The sequence below is a fragment of the Desmodus rotundus genome, chromosome 5, assembly GCF_022682495.2.
Source record: "Desmodus rotundus isolate HL8 chromosome 5, HLdesRot8A.1, whole genome shotgun sequence".
In the NCBI taxonomy this organism is placed as follows: Eukaryota; Metazoa; Chordata; class Mammalia; order Chiroptera; family Phyllostomidae; genus Desmodus; species Desmodus rotundus.
Genome location: NC_071391.1, coordinates 23,439,865 through 23,455,731, shown reverse-complemented (window position 1 = coordinate 23,455,731; position 15,867 = coordinate 23,439,865). Strand labels below are relative to the sequence as shown.

Genomic DNA, 15,867 nt, shown 5'->3' with positions numbered 1-15,867 from the left:
CACCACACCAAGAGCTTTGCCTCACTTAACACATATGACTGTCCTGTGAAGTCACCTTACAGATGAGCAAGCTAAGGGATAAGTTGACCTGTCCAGAGTCATGGGGCTGGTAGGTGGCAGATCCAGGGAATGACAGTGAGTTTCATGTATCCACAGAGCCTATAACCCTAAAGGACAAGTGTAGAGAGATCAGAGGCAAAAAAATAAAGACATTGAATAGCTGACGATTTGGCAGCAGATGGTCAGATAAATGTGCAAACTTTTCAGTTTCATTGAGGCTTAGTAGCGTCACAGAGACGACCATAATGGAGAGATGAATTTACCACTGGGGTTTATTTTTTTTTAAAGATTTTATTTATTTATTTTTAGAGAGAGGGGAAGGGAGGGAGAAAGAGGGAGAGAAACATCAATGTGTGGTTGCCTCTCGTGCACCCCCTACTGGGGACTGGGCCTGCAACCCAGGCATGTGCCCTGACTAGGTGCAAATTGAACCAATGACCCTTTGCTTCGCAGTCTGGAGCTCAATCCACTGAACCACACCAGCCAGGGCTCCACTGTGGTTTAAAACACACACACACAGGCACACACTCTATGAATTCATCTCAGAACCGAGTACCAGAGCTTTTGATCTCACTGCTTTTGGTTATGTGAGCCACCAATCTGCTCATGTGGAGTACCTAACCAAGAAATGAAGCTAGCAACTTAGGAGGCAAGCCGTCGCCCAGGCCCCAGTTTGGCTTCTCCCGATTCCTTGATAGTGTCCTTCCTGCTGACCAACTCCAGGTGAAAAAGACATGCCTATGGCAAGGCATCTGAGTACTTTCTTCCTCTCCTCTCACTCGGGAAGCTGAAACCAGCAGGAGGTGTTTTGATGGGTTCAGAGAGGACCTTTGTAGGAAGGATGCCACAGCACACCTGGAGCATTGGCCTGACATCAGGTGGGCCCCAGCCAGTGCAACCTGACAGCAGTCCCCTCTCTGAGGAGGTGGGGAAGGACCATGTATGCCCAGTCCCTTCAGCCTCCTGATTTAGTAGGTCAAACAAGGAAGACAGAGACAATGGTGTGGCAAGAACAGTGACAGACTCCCGGCTCCGGCCAGCTTCCCCCACTGCAGCCCAGCTCTCCCTCTGCAGTGAGGCAGGACCCTGGCTCGCTGGTGGAGGTGGCCCAGGGCCAGTGGAGGTCAGGCCCTGGAGGCAATCCTTTTTGAATATCTTGGACCTAAGAAACCTGGTTGCCTTTGACTGAGAGTAAGTGGGCTAAGCTCCTGTGGCATCCCCTTCCTGTTGGGGAAAGCCTCTGGAGAGGGGCAGTGCTGTTATCTGAGCGGATGATCTGAGGTTCAGAAGGTGTGAATGCCTCCCAGGTATGAATGGCGAGCCTGTTCTCTTAGCCTCTATACCACCCTGCTGAGACCTCCCTCCTTCCCTGAGGACTTGACTGCCCCAAGACCTCTTTCAATAATTCTCATCTTTCACTCTGGGCCTTTCTAGGCTGCTCCTGTCAGAGGTGAACAGTGGGACAGACCAGGGCTGGACCAGCAAACAGAACCACATGTCTTGCCACAAGTGGTTGGATATTCCTAGAACTTACGCATGGGGAGGGTCTTTCAAAATGCACATCTGCTCAGCTGCTTCTCCCAGTACCTAGGAGTGCCTGCGTGGAGGCCCAGGCAGCAGCGTGTCCACGTGGCAGGGTCAGGAATCTCCCTCCGAACGTGCTCTGCCTTGCCCACCCCACCCCGGGATGCAAAGGCATCTTTATCAGAAAGAGGCTACGGGAAGAGGTAAGCTCAGCCTCATTCAGGTTGGTGCTGGACAAAGGCAGATTGGGACCAGGGCAGCCCCACTGGATTCCCCCCTCACCAGATCCCCCCCACCATGAGACCACCATAGACCCTCACCAGGGAACACCAAGCCCCTCGACCCCTGCAGAGAGGGGTTTTTACTTGGGTCGGGCCTGGAAGGAAGGCTGTGCCTGCCTTGACTGATAAAGGCCGCTGACATGGGTCGTTATATTTTTAGGCCTCAGAAAAATTGGGACAGGAGACATCTGTGATAGGTTCCCTGGACTTCTCTGTTTGGGTAGTAAGGGCCCAGAGACACCTTGGAAAAATGGAGGCTGCCTGCCAAGATGCCGTGACAGTCCTGTCTATGGGACACAGCCACAAGGTCCACCCCACCCCCACCCCCCACTGAAAACCAACAGCTTCCTCCTCAGCGGGCTCCCTCTGACGTAGAGCCCCTTGGGAAAGCAGGATGCTGCTTTTAAAAAGTACTCATTGACCTTGAACTTTTAAATGTATTTCTCAATTTTCCCCTTTTATCACTGTCCGGCTAACATTATGCTATGTCATTTCTTAAGTTCCGGTATTTAATATAAAATATTGAATGAAAACACATTTTACAAACAGGCTCCCCGACTGGACAAGGGAGGAGGGAACGTTTTGCCCATCATGTCTACCCTTTCTCTGGGCACTGGACAGACATTCCTAGTACCCAAACAAGCAAGTGGGCAAGGAGGCATTGCTGTCACATCCCTGCCCCTCCGGCTCTCGGGGTCAGCACGCCCTGAGGCTAGGGATGCACGTGTGAAGAACGTGGGCTTTGAGTCAGCACTGGGTTAGACTCTTGACTCCGCCACATGTGAGCTGTATGACCCTGTGTGAGGTACTTCTTAGAGCCTCGGTTTCACCATCTGGAAAAGGGGAATGTTCTCAATAGGAGAGTTCATGTACAATGTCACTGGTCTGTCCATACAGGTCCAATAAATGGTGCCCATCATCACCATTTTCATTTAGCACTTGAGCATCGCTGATTCAGAAAAGCCCTGGCTGTGTGTTCAGAGAGCTGGGGGTGGGAGGATAGTTCACACACAGGTCAGGCCCTGTTAGACAGAAGCCCCTCTTCCTGTCAGACCTCCCTGACGTCCGCACTCCATTCCTCATCTGTCTCATGTTTCTTCCCAGAGTTGTTTCCCTCTTTCCACCCCTCCTTCCCCTTTCTCCTGGAGGCCGACCGACTCCTCAGTGGCCCTCAGCATCCCTGCCGTGGCTGGCCATCCTTCTCTCTCAGCGTCAACATCACCAATGCTCCTGGGACGCTGTGAGAGGGAGAATCCACTTGTTCCGACCAGCCCACCCTCTACAGTCATCTCAGCCCCATCCCCTGGGACCATCCTTCAATCCTCCCCTGCTCCATAAAAATATCTCCTTTATCCCTTAAACTCACATTTGCTAATTTGGTCTGCCTTAACTACTTGCATCTGAGATCTGTCTGTCTGAGACTGCCACTCGTAGCTGGCTGATTTCCAGATTGTGCTTCAAGACACAAACTTTCCAGAGTCTTGGTCCTCAGAAGTGTGTCCTTGTCCCCTCGCCAGACTCTGAACCCTGGCGTTATTCAGGGGTCGTGACTGCGTATGGCTGTCCACAGGCTGGCCTGGTGGGTTTCCAGACCTCTCGGAGGTGCCCCTTCCTGTGCTGTCTGGCTTTCTTTCCTTCTCAAGGCCAGTTGGAAAACTAACAGAATCGTGATTTTACTTGAAAAGTGGAGAAAAGCCCAGAGCCCTCCACTGAAGCAGCTCCTCGGTGCAAGAAATCAGATCAGGTGTGGTCATCATCATCCTGATGATTTAAATAGATGTATTAAGTTTTGCACAGATTTTAATCATTTAATAAATAAAATAGAAGCAAAGACCTAACTGAAAAGGGCCAAGACCTTCCTATGTTCTCAGGGATTGGTCCCCCTCACTGTGGGTCTTTTACATTTGCATGGGGGAAATCTCCACAGGCCTGCTGCGAGGCATGAAGAAAAATGCCCCCAGTTGGGGACCACTGTTCTACACGTACACACACCCCTCCCTGACGGACCTGTTAGCCCAAGATCAGAGGTGCAAACACCCAGCAGGGAGAACACGCCTCTAGGAGTCCTTGCCTTTGCCCTTCAGTACCCAAGAGAGCTAAGCAAGTGGCTCTCAGTAGGAGCAAGGCATGGGGAATTCCTGCCTGCTGGTGAGGCTGCTGGCTCACAGGGACTGAATCCTCCCCAAAGCTGTAAGATCTCAGTCCGTGAGTGTCAAGGAGGTAGAGGCCTGTTGTTGAGAGGAGGACTGAATGAGGCACAAAGACTGGACATGCAGGTGTGGCCATGCACCACACCTTATGTTGCCTGGAGAGGTCTCCCCCAGCCCACCCTGTGGGAAGTCACTGAGAGAAGATGGGCAGACTGTTTAAAAATAAACCTCCACGTGGACGGGCACACCTGGGGTATCGTGTGCAGTTCTCCTGACCGCTTTCAGCATGGACGTCCTGACCCACAGCCCCCTGGGCCATCAGGGCAGAGCCCCAGACCACTCTAGAAAGGTTCTGTGCAGACTCAGGACTGCCAAGTGCAAATCCCGTCAGTCGCCTTTCAGCGAGGATTTATGAGCCCCCCTTTCAGTCCCTGCTACGTAAACTATGGTCCACAGTCCAGCAGGGTGGGAATCGCCTGGGAGCTGGTTAGAAATGCACAACCGCAGGCTCGGCCTCAGAACTTCCAAATCTGAGTCTGCACTTGAACAAATTCCTCAGGGAATATCTACGGCTATTAAGGTTGAGAAGCCAGGAAAGGGAGATCTGCTTCTTCCCTCTAGTAGCTCCTGCTTGGTTGGGAAGATATGACTCACAGATATGGAACAATGGAGCAGAGGGCAAGTCAAATCGTCAGGCACATTTTGGAGAGAAACTTGAGCACAGAGCACCAAGGCCAAGTCCTGCCTCAGCCGTTGACTTTCACTGAACCTCAGCTGCCTCAGCTGTAAAGTGGGAATAACACTTGTCCTGTCTACCTTACAGATTGTCCTGGATGGGAAAACAACACACCCGCGTGGGATACCATTTAATGTTACACACTCTGAGTGTGACGAAGTCCAGGGATGAGAGTGCTGGGGGTGACTAGAATGGCCTGGGAAGACCCTTGGGGGACAGAAAGGGGAGACTAAAGGTGGCCTTTTAAAAGTATTGAACAATATACTGAACCAGCACTATAGTAAAGCAAGACGGAAAGTGCACATTTTGAAAACTGCACCTGATACAGCCTCTAGCCTGGGCTGTACATGGAGCTCCCGCTGACCAGCGTCCATCCTGACAATCTGCTAATGGTCAACGCCGTGGGCCTCAGAAACACACGCTCGATGCCACTGGGGGTTTTACGAAAGGCACAAAGCAAGTCTCTGGGGAGGCTGGCAAGAGCCCTTTGGCTACAAACCTGAACTCTGGTTTGGGGTACACAGAATGGATTTACTTGTTATTTTGCAGAGCTGACCTGTGATGATGCCTGATGTTGCAAGAACACGCCTGGGGGAGCGGGTGATAAAGGAAATCAGCAGGTGGGTTGTCGTCTCCCTAGACAATATTTCTTAAGCTTTTGCTGTGTACTAGATGTTTTCGTGCTTTTTTTTTTTTTTCTTTTTCATTTAATCCTCACTCTGACACTATCAGGCAGGGCGCTCTTTCGTCTCTGTATGACAGATGAGGAAACTGGGAATTTAGGATTAGAACCTACGTTGGCCTGCTTTCCAAAGCCCATGACCTTAACTGTAAGCTAAACTGCTAGGGTAACGTGAGAATTTCTGGTTTTCCTCGTGCAGTTAAAACAATATGACTTTGCTTTTGTTGTGAAACCTGGCTCCCTTGGACTCGCTGACGTTTGCCATGCTTGTCCTGAGCTTCTCCAGAGAAATGCTGTCTTCTGGCAGGAAAAGATAAAAAGGGCTGATACAAATGAGTCACCACGCTCGCTATAATTAACAGTGATGCAAGAGCCAGATGCAACCTAAGAGGGGCCCCCAGGACCTGACTGTAGGCGGCCAGAACTTCGAGCTGCACTTCAAGGCAGAAAAGAGTGTCCATGGCTGCTGAGCCGCCCGCTGCTCACGATACATTTTAAAGGAAGAAATGAAACCTAGAATGCGTGCAAGCTCCAAGATTAATCTCCTTATTTACAACGGAAAAACCACACACCAGAACCGGAAAGAGAGTGTATAGTTTGTAGATAATGTAGATCTTTGCTTTCACACTTGGCCGCCCTGCAAAGTCTAGGCGGTTTTCAACCTGCCGAGCCGATTTACAGCAACTATCGCTGTAAATTCACTCGTACTGGGTGTTCAGCTTGTACTGTGTGTGTGAACTTTACAAAAAAGATCTGTTATCATTAGCGACTCTCTATACTCCTTTGCTGACTTGGAAAAAGAAGTGATGCAATGATAGGCTGATTCAAATGGACCCCAAAACACGATTCCCACGTTATCCACAAGCCCATTCAACCACAGCACCAGCGTGATCGCTTCGTGATGCCAGCGGAAGACAGGGCTCTCTGGCTGCTTCTAGGACAGATAATTCCCTCCTCATTTTCGACAGAGAAATAAATAATGCTCAGGATCTGGACAGACTCAATGAGTGGCCACTGAAGCCAGCAGTATCTTCTTACCTCTTCAAGAGAGGCTCAACCATCCTCAAGATTTGAATTCAATACAGCTGATAGAATCTTGCCACTTTCCTTTTGAATAGACTTTAATTGAGAGCAGAGTGAAAAATGCAGGTTACATTTTTAGTGTTATCATTGATACGTTGTAAGATCAACACCAAGACAGTGATGCATCTAACATTTATACATTTCCTAACTTTAGCTGTCAAAGAGCAAATCATTACCAGATAGATATATTTACACAATAATTTCAAGCAACAGTAAATAATGAACTCCCTCCCTTAAAAAACTGGAAAAAAAAAATCACACACACACATCCAATTACCTTTAAACAATGGATTTCCTCCCACTAGTAAGTACCCTTTTTTGCACATATACTTGCAGACCAGAAGTTACTTAAGTTACTTAAGAACAGTCTTCTCAGTAGAGATCCTGGATCAGCCCCTATTTCTTTTAGAGTCGCTTTAATTTTTACAACTTGAAGCCATATAACCAGCATGGCCTGTACACTCTAAGGACTCTAAGGGACACCCCAAATGACAAAAATGAATTCTATTCCTTTGTGTGAGGAGATATGTACATCACTGAAGATGCAGATGGCTGCAACTCAGAAAGTCAAAAATAAACACAAACCCCAAATCTCAGATCTTCCAGCACAGTTTCTTAAGAGCATTGTGCTAATGTTAACATTGAATTAACTGAGTGGTAAGATTCTCTGAGATTTCTCTACAGAGGTACTGGTTAGTTCTGATTCTTTTCTCAGCTGCTTGAAACACATGAGTTTTAAAAGTTGCCTGGTGGCACACAGCCTGCCTGACCTCTGGACTGTGGACGGAACTCACCCCAGGGCCTGGCTCTCTGATTTATTTCTTGCCTTTGCTGTTAGTAAATGGAAACCATGACAAAGTTTACATTAGCAGACACATCCACATGCCCTGGCCTATAAATACTCTATGATGGAAAATGGTACAATGACTCCATTCCCAGTGAAAATGAGCGTAAAAGAAGGAGAGGGTGGGGGAACATCATCAACAATGGCTCTTCTTACACTGGAAAATCCAGACCAAACGGCAACGGGCTTTTAAGGAACCAGACGCTGTCCGCCACTTCTCCAGGCCTCCTGAGTCAACTACGAGTTGGCAAAGCAGAGGCCGATTTCTCCGGGCAGAGCCGGTAGAATCCAGTAGTACACGCATCTTGTCTTGGAAGCTGCATGAAGAAGATGAACTGCCATTCCCGTCTTAGAGAGGTGAGTGAGGAGGAATTTTAAAGTCAGATTTGAAAGCAGTCCCCACACTGCCTGGCCTGGGACACAGAACTGTCCCCGGGCTGGACCTCTCAGAGCGCCAGCTGGAGTTTGGTCATGTTCCTCTGGTGCATGTTGTGATGGCGGACTAACTCGTCTGACCGGGCAAACTTTTTCTGACAACTGGGCCACCGACAGCTGAAGGGCTTTTCACCTGTGGACACAATTGCCAGTCAGATACTTGCAGCGGGAAGGATGGGGTAATAAGTTCAACTCTCCAAAGCCTGCGTTAAGTCATCACAAGGCACCCACTCCAGACTCCCCCTAATTCTGTCCCTCAGCTAACACACCAGGCTCGTTTCAGGGGCAGCTCTGAACAGCCGCACTGTGGATGCCTCACGGATGAAAGTACTATTAAAAAATTATAAAATATTATTAAGTCAAAAGACTTGGGAAACAGGAGACTGTGAATGGAAATGTCTAGGTCATTCATATTTGATTATGGGGGCAAACTTTGTTTCAACCTCTCCTGTTGGCCTGTGTTGTGAACTGTGTGTGTTTTTTCCCTCTGCTGTCCAAGTAGGGACCTGAGGTTAATGGGCTGCAAGGGTCTCGGGACCATCATCCTGGATATTACTGACTAACCGCCGTCCAGTGGCAGAGCTGTGACTGCAGCTTCACTATCTCTGCATAGGGTCCTAGACAGGCTGAGTAGCTTTAAACAAGTCACTGATACTAGTGTGCATGGTATTTGCATTTTTTTCCTTAAAGTGTCACTCAGAGCATAATTCCTGTCACACAAAAATTCTAGTTCAGGTGTAGTCTTGAGATTTTTAACAAGCTTGCCAAAAGACTGAGCTTTCCATCTAAGGCGCCTTCAGAAGTTCTTTTCACGCCACATTCTATGCAGGGAAGAGAAGTAGCATTATCAAGTGCCTTGTGCTGGGCGTCATATACACACGCCTGGCCTCGTGAACTGCCCAGAACACACTACCCTCCACAGATGAGGTGGACACCTGGGGAGGGCAGGCCCAGGCAAGACTCAAATCCAGGTCAGTGTGATTTCAAAGCCCACGCACTTGGTGTCTTCCACCTCCTGGGCCCAGCTATAATGGGAATAGAGCTGTGACTTCATGCTAAGTACAAATGCCACAGAAGCCACCTGGGGGATCTCAGGATGTCGCTGGTCCCACTGTGCCTTTTCTGAGAACTCCTGGGCAGGACAAGCACAGTGAAATGTCCCAGGGGAGGTGCTATCCCAGGGCCAGAACTGGGGGGCATGGGGAAATCAAACATAGCATTGAACAGTCTGCATGTAACACGGGTCACTTCGCACACATGCAGGTACGCACAGGGAAGGGGGTTGGAGTACAAGGAACGGGAACTCTTTCCCTCCAGATTATGAGCTCAGGACTACGGCAAAGAAACAACACCAAAGCCCCTGAGGAGGGCCAAGGGGATGCCCATCCCACCAGCCCCGGGGCACAGGTGCCTGGACCCTGTCTACAAGTGTGGCCTGATCGGCTCTTGCTGCCCGGCCCCCGCCTCCAGCCGTGCTGCCAAAGTCGTGTCTATGTCCAGCTCTGTCCCTCCTCATCTTCACTCGCCTCAGCCTACCAACAGTATTCAACTCTGCTGAATTGGGCTGTCTTCTTGATTCTCTTTCCTCCCCGGGCTGGGCAGTGAACCCTAAAATCCAGCAACTTTCTCCAATGAAGAAGGCAGTGGGATACAGTAGGCTGGGAGCAGATAAAACTGGGTTTGCTACTTACTAGCTTTGGGACTTCACACACGTCACTTAATTGCTATGTGCCTCAGTCCCCTCATCTGTAAAATGGGGATAAATCATGCCAGCCCCCCCCCTTCTTACAGGACAGGTGTAGAGATAAAGATAACCTAGGCATTGTTTCTCCTTCCAAAGCTATAAAATACACAGCAAAGATGGTGCTGTTTTCATTATGAATCACATCGGCTTTGTGGAGAAGCAAAAACCGTAAATGCACTATTCCCCTCTCCATACTAACATAAAAGAAATAATAGGCACGCGCCGATGTGAGCCTGGCAGACAGCGTGACAGCTCCTGGAGCATTAATTTTGAGCAGAGAGAGGATTCGGGCCTCTGAACACAGTGTGGTGAAACGTGAACTTTCAGGAGGGTAAATGTTTAGCTTGCTAGATTTTGGCTTGTTAAAATTTCTGCTGTTCTTCTGTAAGGCCGGTTATCATATCAAGCTGGGTGATAAAAATATGATGCAGCAAACTGGGAACAGGAGGTACCTAACTTATCTCTTCGTTTTTATTCTGGACGCTCCTGAAAAGGGTTCTTCTCGCATCTCCCTTCTGCTCTGTATCCACCCCCACAACCCTTCTTAAACAATGTTCTTATTTAAAGATAACTACATACTGTTCTTTCTCTCTTCTCGGTCTAAACCTGCTTAGAATCCTTTTACACTACTCTTTTCCAGTCTCTCTCATCAGAAACAACTTCGTTCAATGGTAGTTATACAAAAAATAATGAAAAATAAATGTGAAGAAAAGTTTACGCACTTGTTTTACCTGTATGAGTCCTGGTGTGGGTCTTCAGGTGGTCAGACCGGGAGAACTTTCGCTGACAAGTTTTACACTGGAAGGGTTTCACACCTAAACGGACAGAGAAGGTCTCGCCGCAGCCCTAAGGATGTCGGGGCACAACGAGGCCCACAAGGCCCGCTTCCCAGCAGCCAGAGGAGCCAGGCATTTCCAGCCACACCTGCAACATCTGCCTCACCCTCAGATTTCCCCCAGGCCCAGCATGAACCACCCGGTCCTGCGCATAACCCTCGAAGACCTGCTTCTGGTCTTGGAAACAATTACTCCTTAACCACAGATGTCCAGCTTCTGACCAAGGTCTCAGCTGTGTCCAAGACTGAAAAAGAGAATCACACGCTACAGATGGAATTCTGATCTCCACCACCTCTGGTCTTTACTGATGCTCAGTGTATCATCAGCAAGTCGCTAGTGGGATCTCATTGTTCCATGGTTTGCATGATAAACGTGAGATGCTTCTTCTTTCTTTTTTTGTTTAAGAGGAGAAAAATCCCCAGAGATTAAGGGGGGAAAAAAACTGAAAGAAAGTGAGACAAATGGCTGACCTTCTCACATCCATATTTAACAACAAAGAAAATCCAAAATCAGCCGTAACCCAAGGGAACACACTGCCAGCAATGAGAAGTGAACCTACAAACCTGTGTGTCTCCTTTGGTGTCTTTTGAGCTGGTCTGAACGAGAAAACCTTCGCTCACAGTCCTTGAAGTCACACTGGTATGGTTTCTCACCTTGGAGGAAGACACATACTCTGTTTGAAAATGACACTGGAAGTGGAACTTTATCTCCTTAAAGGCAACCTCTCCTCTGGGGACTGGAGGGCTTCCAGAATGCCTAAGACACTTCGGTGGAGCATGTTAGGGTGCACTTGCCAACTGCAGCGTGTAGTTAAAGGCCTACCTGCACATGGGCTCACGGACAGCGGGTGTAGGTTAAGGGGTTAGGTGAATGAGGGTGGTCCCTCCCCGCCCAGTTCGAAGTGAACGGAAACTCAGGTCCTGGAGTCTGACACGGGGGTCACATCCAGCTCTGCCACTTCAAGGGCTGGGTGAGGTGTAGTTTCCTGATTGTGAAATGGAGCCAATAATCTGACAGCTTCCAAGGATTTATAAACTGATTAAACCAGACCATCCGCATAAAGGGCTTAGCCTAGTACCTAGCACAAAAGCGGGGCTCAAAAATCATTGGCAGAGAATAGTTAGACAAATATAATAAACCAAAGAGGTCTTAACTCCTCGACTGAGTCTGAGGCAGAATTCCGGGATGGATGTGCCTTGGAGCCGGCCCCGTGAAATGGGTGTTTTATATTTCATGGCCTGAAGATTTGGTGCCGTCTGCTACTGACTTCCCATTCCTGAGTCAGGCAGAAAAGGCTCCACGGTTGTGAGATACTCAAGTTAAACGAGGGCCAAAGCGTTCAGAAAGTTTTTGCTGTCCCTTTATCAGAGAGAAGCCAGTAGTGGGATTACACAACCTCCTCCGTCAGAATGAAGAAGCCCCACCCTGTCCTCGCTTGAGAAAGTTCAGCCAAATACTGGGAACCGAGCCCCAGGAGTGCACTAAGCAACCTCGGGCCTTTCCACCTTCTTATGAGAATTCTGAGTCACCGGCATTCTGGGATGGAGAGCAAGCCACCCCGGGCTCAGCAGGGTCTTTCCACTGCAGGGCAGTCCCTAGTTACCTTTCCAGCAGCAGAACCTCCTCTATTTCCCGGGTGAATCTGTATTCCTGCTACACCGGAGCTCACCATTCCCGAAATCTCTGCCTTGCACTTTGCTCACACTAAACGCCCTTGGTCGCTATCTCCACAAACCTACCCAGCAAAAAATCTGCTGTACATTCCTCACAAATGCCCGTTCCTCCACGATGCCTTCCTGGAAGCTTCATATTTGGCTGAAAGCCCTTCCTTCCCTCATGACAGAACTGATCACAGAACATCTGACATGGTGGGCTGTGTCCAGATCCACCTTCTTTCATGGGCTGGAAAATCCAAGGGCAGGAGCTTCTCCTTAGCCTGCCACTTGTATCTAGCCCAGGGACTTACACTTCACCTCAGCAACCTGGAGAGGACAACACCCCTATGTGGTCTCATTTCTTTTCTCTGCCTGTCTGCTTCTGCTCCTGTTTTCCTTCCTCTTCCCAATCTTATCACCCTTGATGGTCAGCCCAAGCCCTTCCTCCTCTAAGAAACCTTCACTGCAGCTCAAACTGATACTCTGAGCAATTCTTCCCAACTCCTCCGGCCTCTGGTTTAGTACATTATCACTTACTCTCAGTCCCTTTTCATTTGTGTATATCCTGGCTCCCAAACAGACCATTCACTCTTTGAGAAGGGGGCTTGTGACTTGGGAGTTAAAAGGCATGAGTTCGAGTCCTGATTCCGCTGTACCTACTCACCTGATCATTGCTTCATGTGTGAGGATTAAATGAAATAACGCATGTAGAGAGCCTGGGACATAGAAAGCATTTAATATAAAATTACTTAATAGTCTGCACTATAACTACAAATAAATTTTTTTAATTGCACTCTTTCAAGAGAGGGGCCACAGGATTGTTATATACCAGCCTGCCCTCCTCATCTTCTGCAAGAAAGACCTTCTTAAACGCTCCAGCGGGCCTTGTAGTCTTGACTGTCTTGTCTATTGTCTTCCCTTCACACAGGCCTCTAACCTTCATTCTCTTCTGTGTCTCCTTCCCATTAAAAGTTTTTACAACTATATTGTCTTCAATGTACAGTATTCCCTCACATTTCCCAGGCAGAATTTTACTTCAGCCTCTCTTTATAACCTTATCATTTACTTTCCAAGTGATCCCATTCAGGGAAATATGTAAAAATAGAACATGCCACCAGTTTGCTCCTCTCTAGCCTGAAAGCAGATGGTCTACCAAGTACACAGTCGGGTTTATGCCAGAATTGGTCCCCCAGATGCAACGACTTAGGGAAGTCTAATGGTCTAGAGATCTGAATGCAGGTCACTTTCTTCTCCAACTTCCCCAAACCAAAGTCACCGGTAACAGTAAAATAATAATGGTGATCGTCACAACAAAGCTGTCCTTCCATTGTGAAAAGAATGCCCCCAGATGCCCTGTGGGAAAGCCTGCACTTCCCGCTGTTTCCCTGTGGGGGAGACCCCACCTCACTCCGCCCAGTGCCCACCGGCCAAGGGCAAACATTTGTGAAATGGCTGTTCATATTCAAGGTGGCCAACAACCAGACAAGGCCAATCCTTTTTCCCAGAGGCAGACTCCCTGGCCTGTGGGAAAGTCCACATCATCAAAAATCACCGTCTTTTTTTTTAAGATTAAAAATAAAAATTAAATACGATCCATTTTCCCATTTTCATCTGGTTGGTTATTATTAACCCAAGCAGTTAAGTTGGTCTTTGGACCATCTCTTCCTAATCTTAGGATAACCTTGCCCATCAAGCTCTCCAAATCCTCTGATTACCTAACTCTCAAACTAGTTCCTCTCTCTTTAGAGATGCTAATAGTATTCTAATAGTAACACTATCATTTATTCAGATCTATTGACATAGGGTACTGCACTAAGTGTTCATACCTCTAACTTCTTTCATTCAATTTAATATTAAATTTTAATCTAGTCTTAACAATTGTATAAGGTAGGCATTATCATCTCTATTTTTCATGTTAAGCAAATGAAGTTCAAAGAGAGGTTAAAACTTGCTCTAGGTCTCTGCACTCGGTGATGACACCAATATCGAAACACAAGGCTCTTTAATTCTGTGCAGTTCTCTTTCCACCACTCTGCTCTGTCCTCCCTGAAGTTTACTGACTTCCTTACTAAAGCGTGGACAATCAGGATGTAAAATGGTCTTGAAGCCTTTTTCTATCACTTATGCCAGACCTTTCGAAGTCATGCCTACTTTCCATCCCTGGAATCTCCTGTGTCCTTAGCAGTGTGAGAACCGGGAGCCAGAGCTCCAGAACCACCCCTGCCCAAAGGCCACCAGAACCAATGCTGGGCAGTGAACACACTCACCAGTGTGCTTCCGGCTGTGCATCTGTAAGTGAGACAGCTTAAAATATCTCTTATTGCAGCCCGGGTAAGCACACATGAAGGGGCGTTTCTCACTGGTCTCAGACGCTGACCGGACAAGAGTCGGGGCTACTCCGGGCACACGCCGCACGTCCTGCAAGCAGAGTGTAAGAGACACGGAGGCTTAAGCCACCTGTGAATATGCACGTTGGTCCAAGGGAAAGTAAGCATTGGCATACTCCCAAGGCAGGTATGGCAGATACTAAAACCATCCCTTCCACAGAGCAGATGCGCACAGCAGACACCAGCAGTGGGCGACAGACCAGGACATTCTACAGTGCCGTGCTCGTCATCACTACTGGTCGACCCGACCCAATTCTTAGAGGCGTCTGGGTCGCTGATGCAGAGTATCTGGAAAAGAAATGCTAGCGACCGCAAGAGCTCCCAGTCCATCCTGTCTCTCTGCGTCTGAACCTAATACAGGGAGGTTTGGAAGTCCAAAGTCCCAGGTTCTACTCCATTCCCTCCCACTCAGACCTGGCCGCACGACTGGCCACACAACTGGTGCCCCACTCTGAAGTGGGTGGGGAAGTCCTTATGAGAGAAACATGCAGGATACTAGATGAACCCCAAATCAGCCAGACTTTCCACATGTGAGTAAAGAAGGACCCCATGAGATTGGGGGGTTCTGTCTGTGAAGGGGAGCTGAACGCCCCAGGGGCTCCATGCAACCCTTTAGTAATAGCACCAGAAAACACTGGGTCTGCCTTCCATGCACCGTCCACATCCTTCACAGGGCATTCTGTCGACCGCCTTTACCTTGTGAGCACGAGTATGTGTACAGTCAGTCCTTCATGGCAAAGAGCTAGAGGAAAATGACGAGGCAAGCTCCCCTTCCTGCTCTCCAGATCCACAAGTCACAGACAGGAGCAGTGCAGGTGCCGGAGGGGCGGCTGAATCCTCCTCATTCTCTTACAAATGTGCAACTCGAGGCCAAAGAGCACTTCCATGTTTTAAGATCTGAAAATACTTCTGATTCACACCCATTCTCTGCCCTGGGCATTTTCCACACCACCCCCAGTGCCTGCGTCCTGCTTTCTCTTTCACACTGCCTTGCACTGTGAGGTCTTCCAGTGTGCAGAAAGAGCAGCGCAGGGGCAGGTAACTTGGTTGTTGATAGGCCATAGTGTCTCGAGGCTAATGGTGACATAAATTTCAATGGTGAGCCGCTGTGTTTGATTGGTGTGCTCCAGGAGAAAAGGATTGGGCTGGAGCCAATCAGAGGCCATGACAGTGAGGCTGACAAATGAGGCTTGGTGGAAAGGAAGGCAAAGGAGCTTTTTTCCACTTCCTGTAATTCACTCTGGATGCAACGCACACAGCGATAGGATACCAAATTGAGCTGTCAGTGGTCCTGATGGAGGATGCTGATGGTATTTGTCGGAGGACAGACTGGATGACTCTTTCTGTACTTCTGTCGGATTTCCATATTTCTGTGACCCTTGCCTTTATTCCCACCACTGGAAGGGCTGGGGTGAGGGAGCACACTGTTCTATCACCAGGACGCTTCTGG

General features: G+C 48.6%; 1 protein-coding gene across 5 annotated transcripts in view; it reads right to left on the bottom strand.

The window, feature by feature from the left end:
• Positions 1–6,536: 6,536 nt before the first annotated feature.
• Positions 6,537–15,867, bottom strand: part of WT1 (WT1 transcription factor) — a 48,968-nt gene continuing 39,637 nt past the window's right edge. For 3 of the 5 annotated variants that reach the window (XM_053925584.2, XM_053925585.2, XM_053925587.1), the window contains 4 exons: positions 14,298–14,448; positions 10,939–11,028; positions 10,262–10,354; positions 6,537–7,928 (listed from right to left, as the gene is read on the bottom strand). In XM_053925584.2, the coding sequence (XP_053781559.1) occupies positions 7,807–7,928; positions 10,262–10,354; positions 10,939–11,028; positions 14,298–14,448 (456 nt within the window). In that variant the 3' untranslated portion in view covers positions 6,537–7,806. The remainder of the gene's footprint in view (positions 7,929–10,261; positions 10,355–10,938; positions 11,029–14,297; positions 14,449–15,867) is intronic. The other 2 variants (XM_045193937.3, XM_053925586.2) reach the window with 1 other exon arrangement.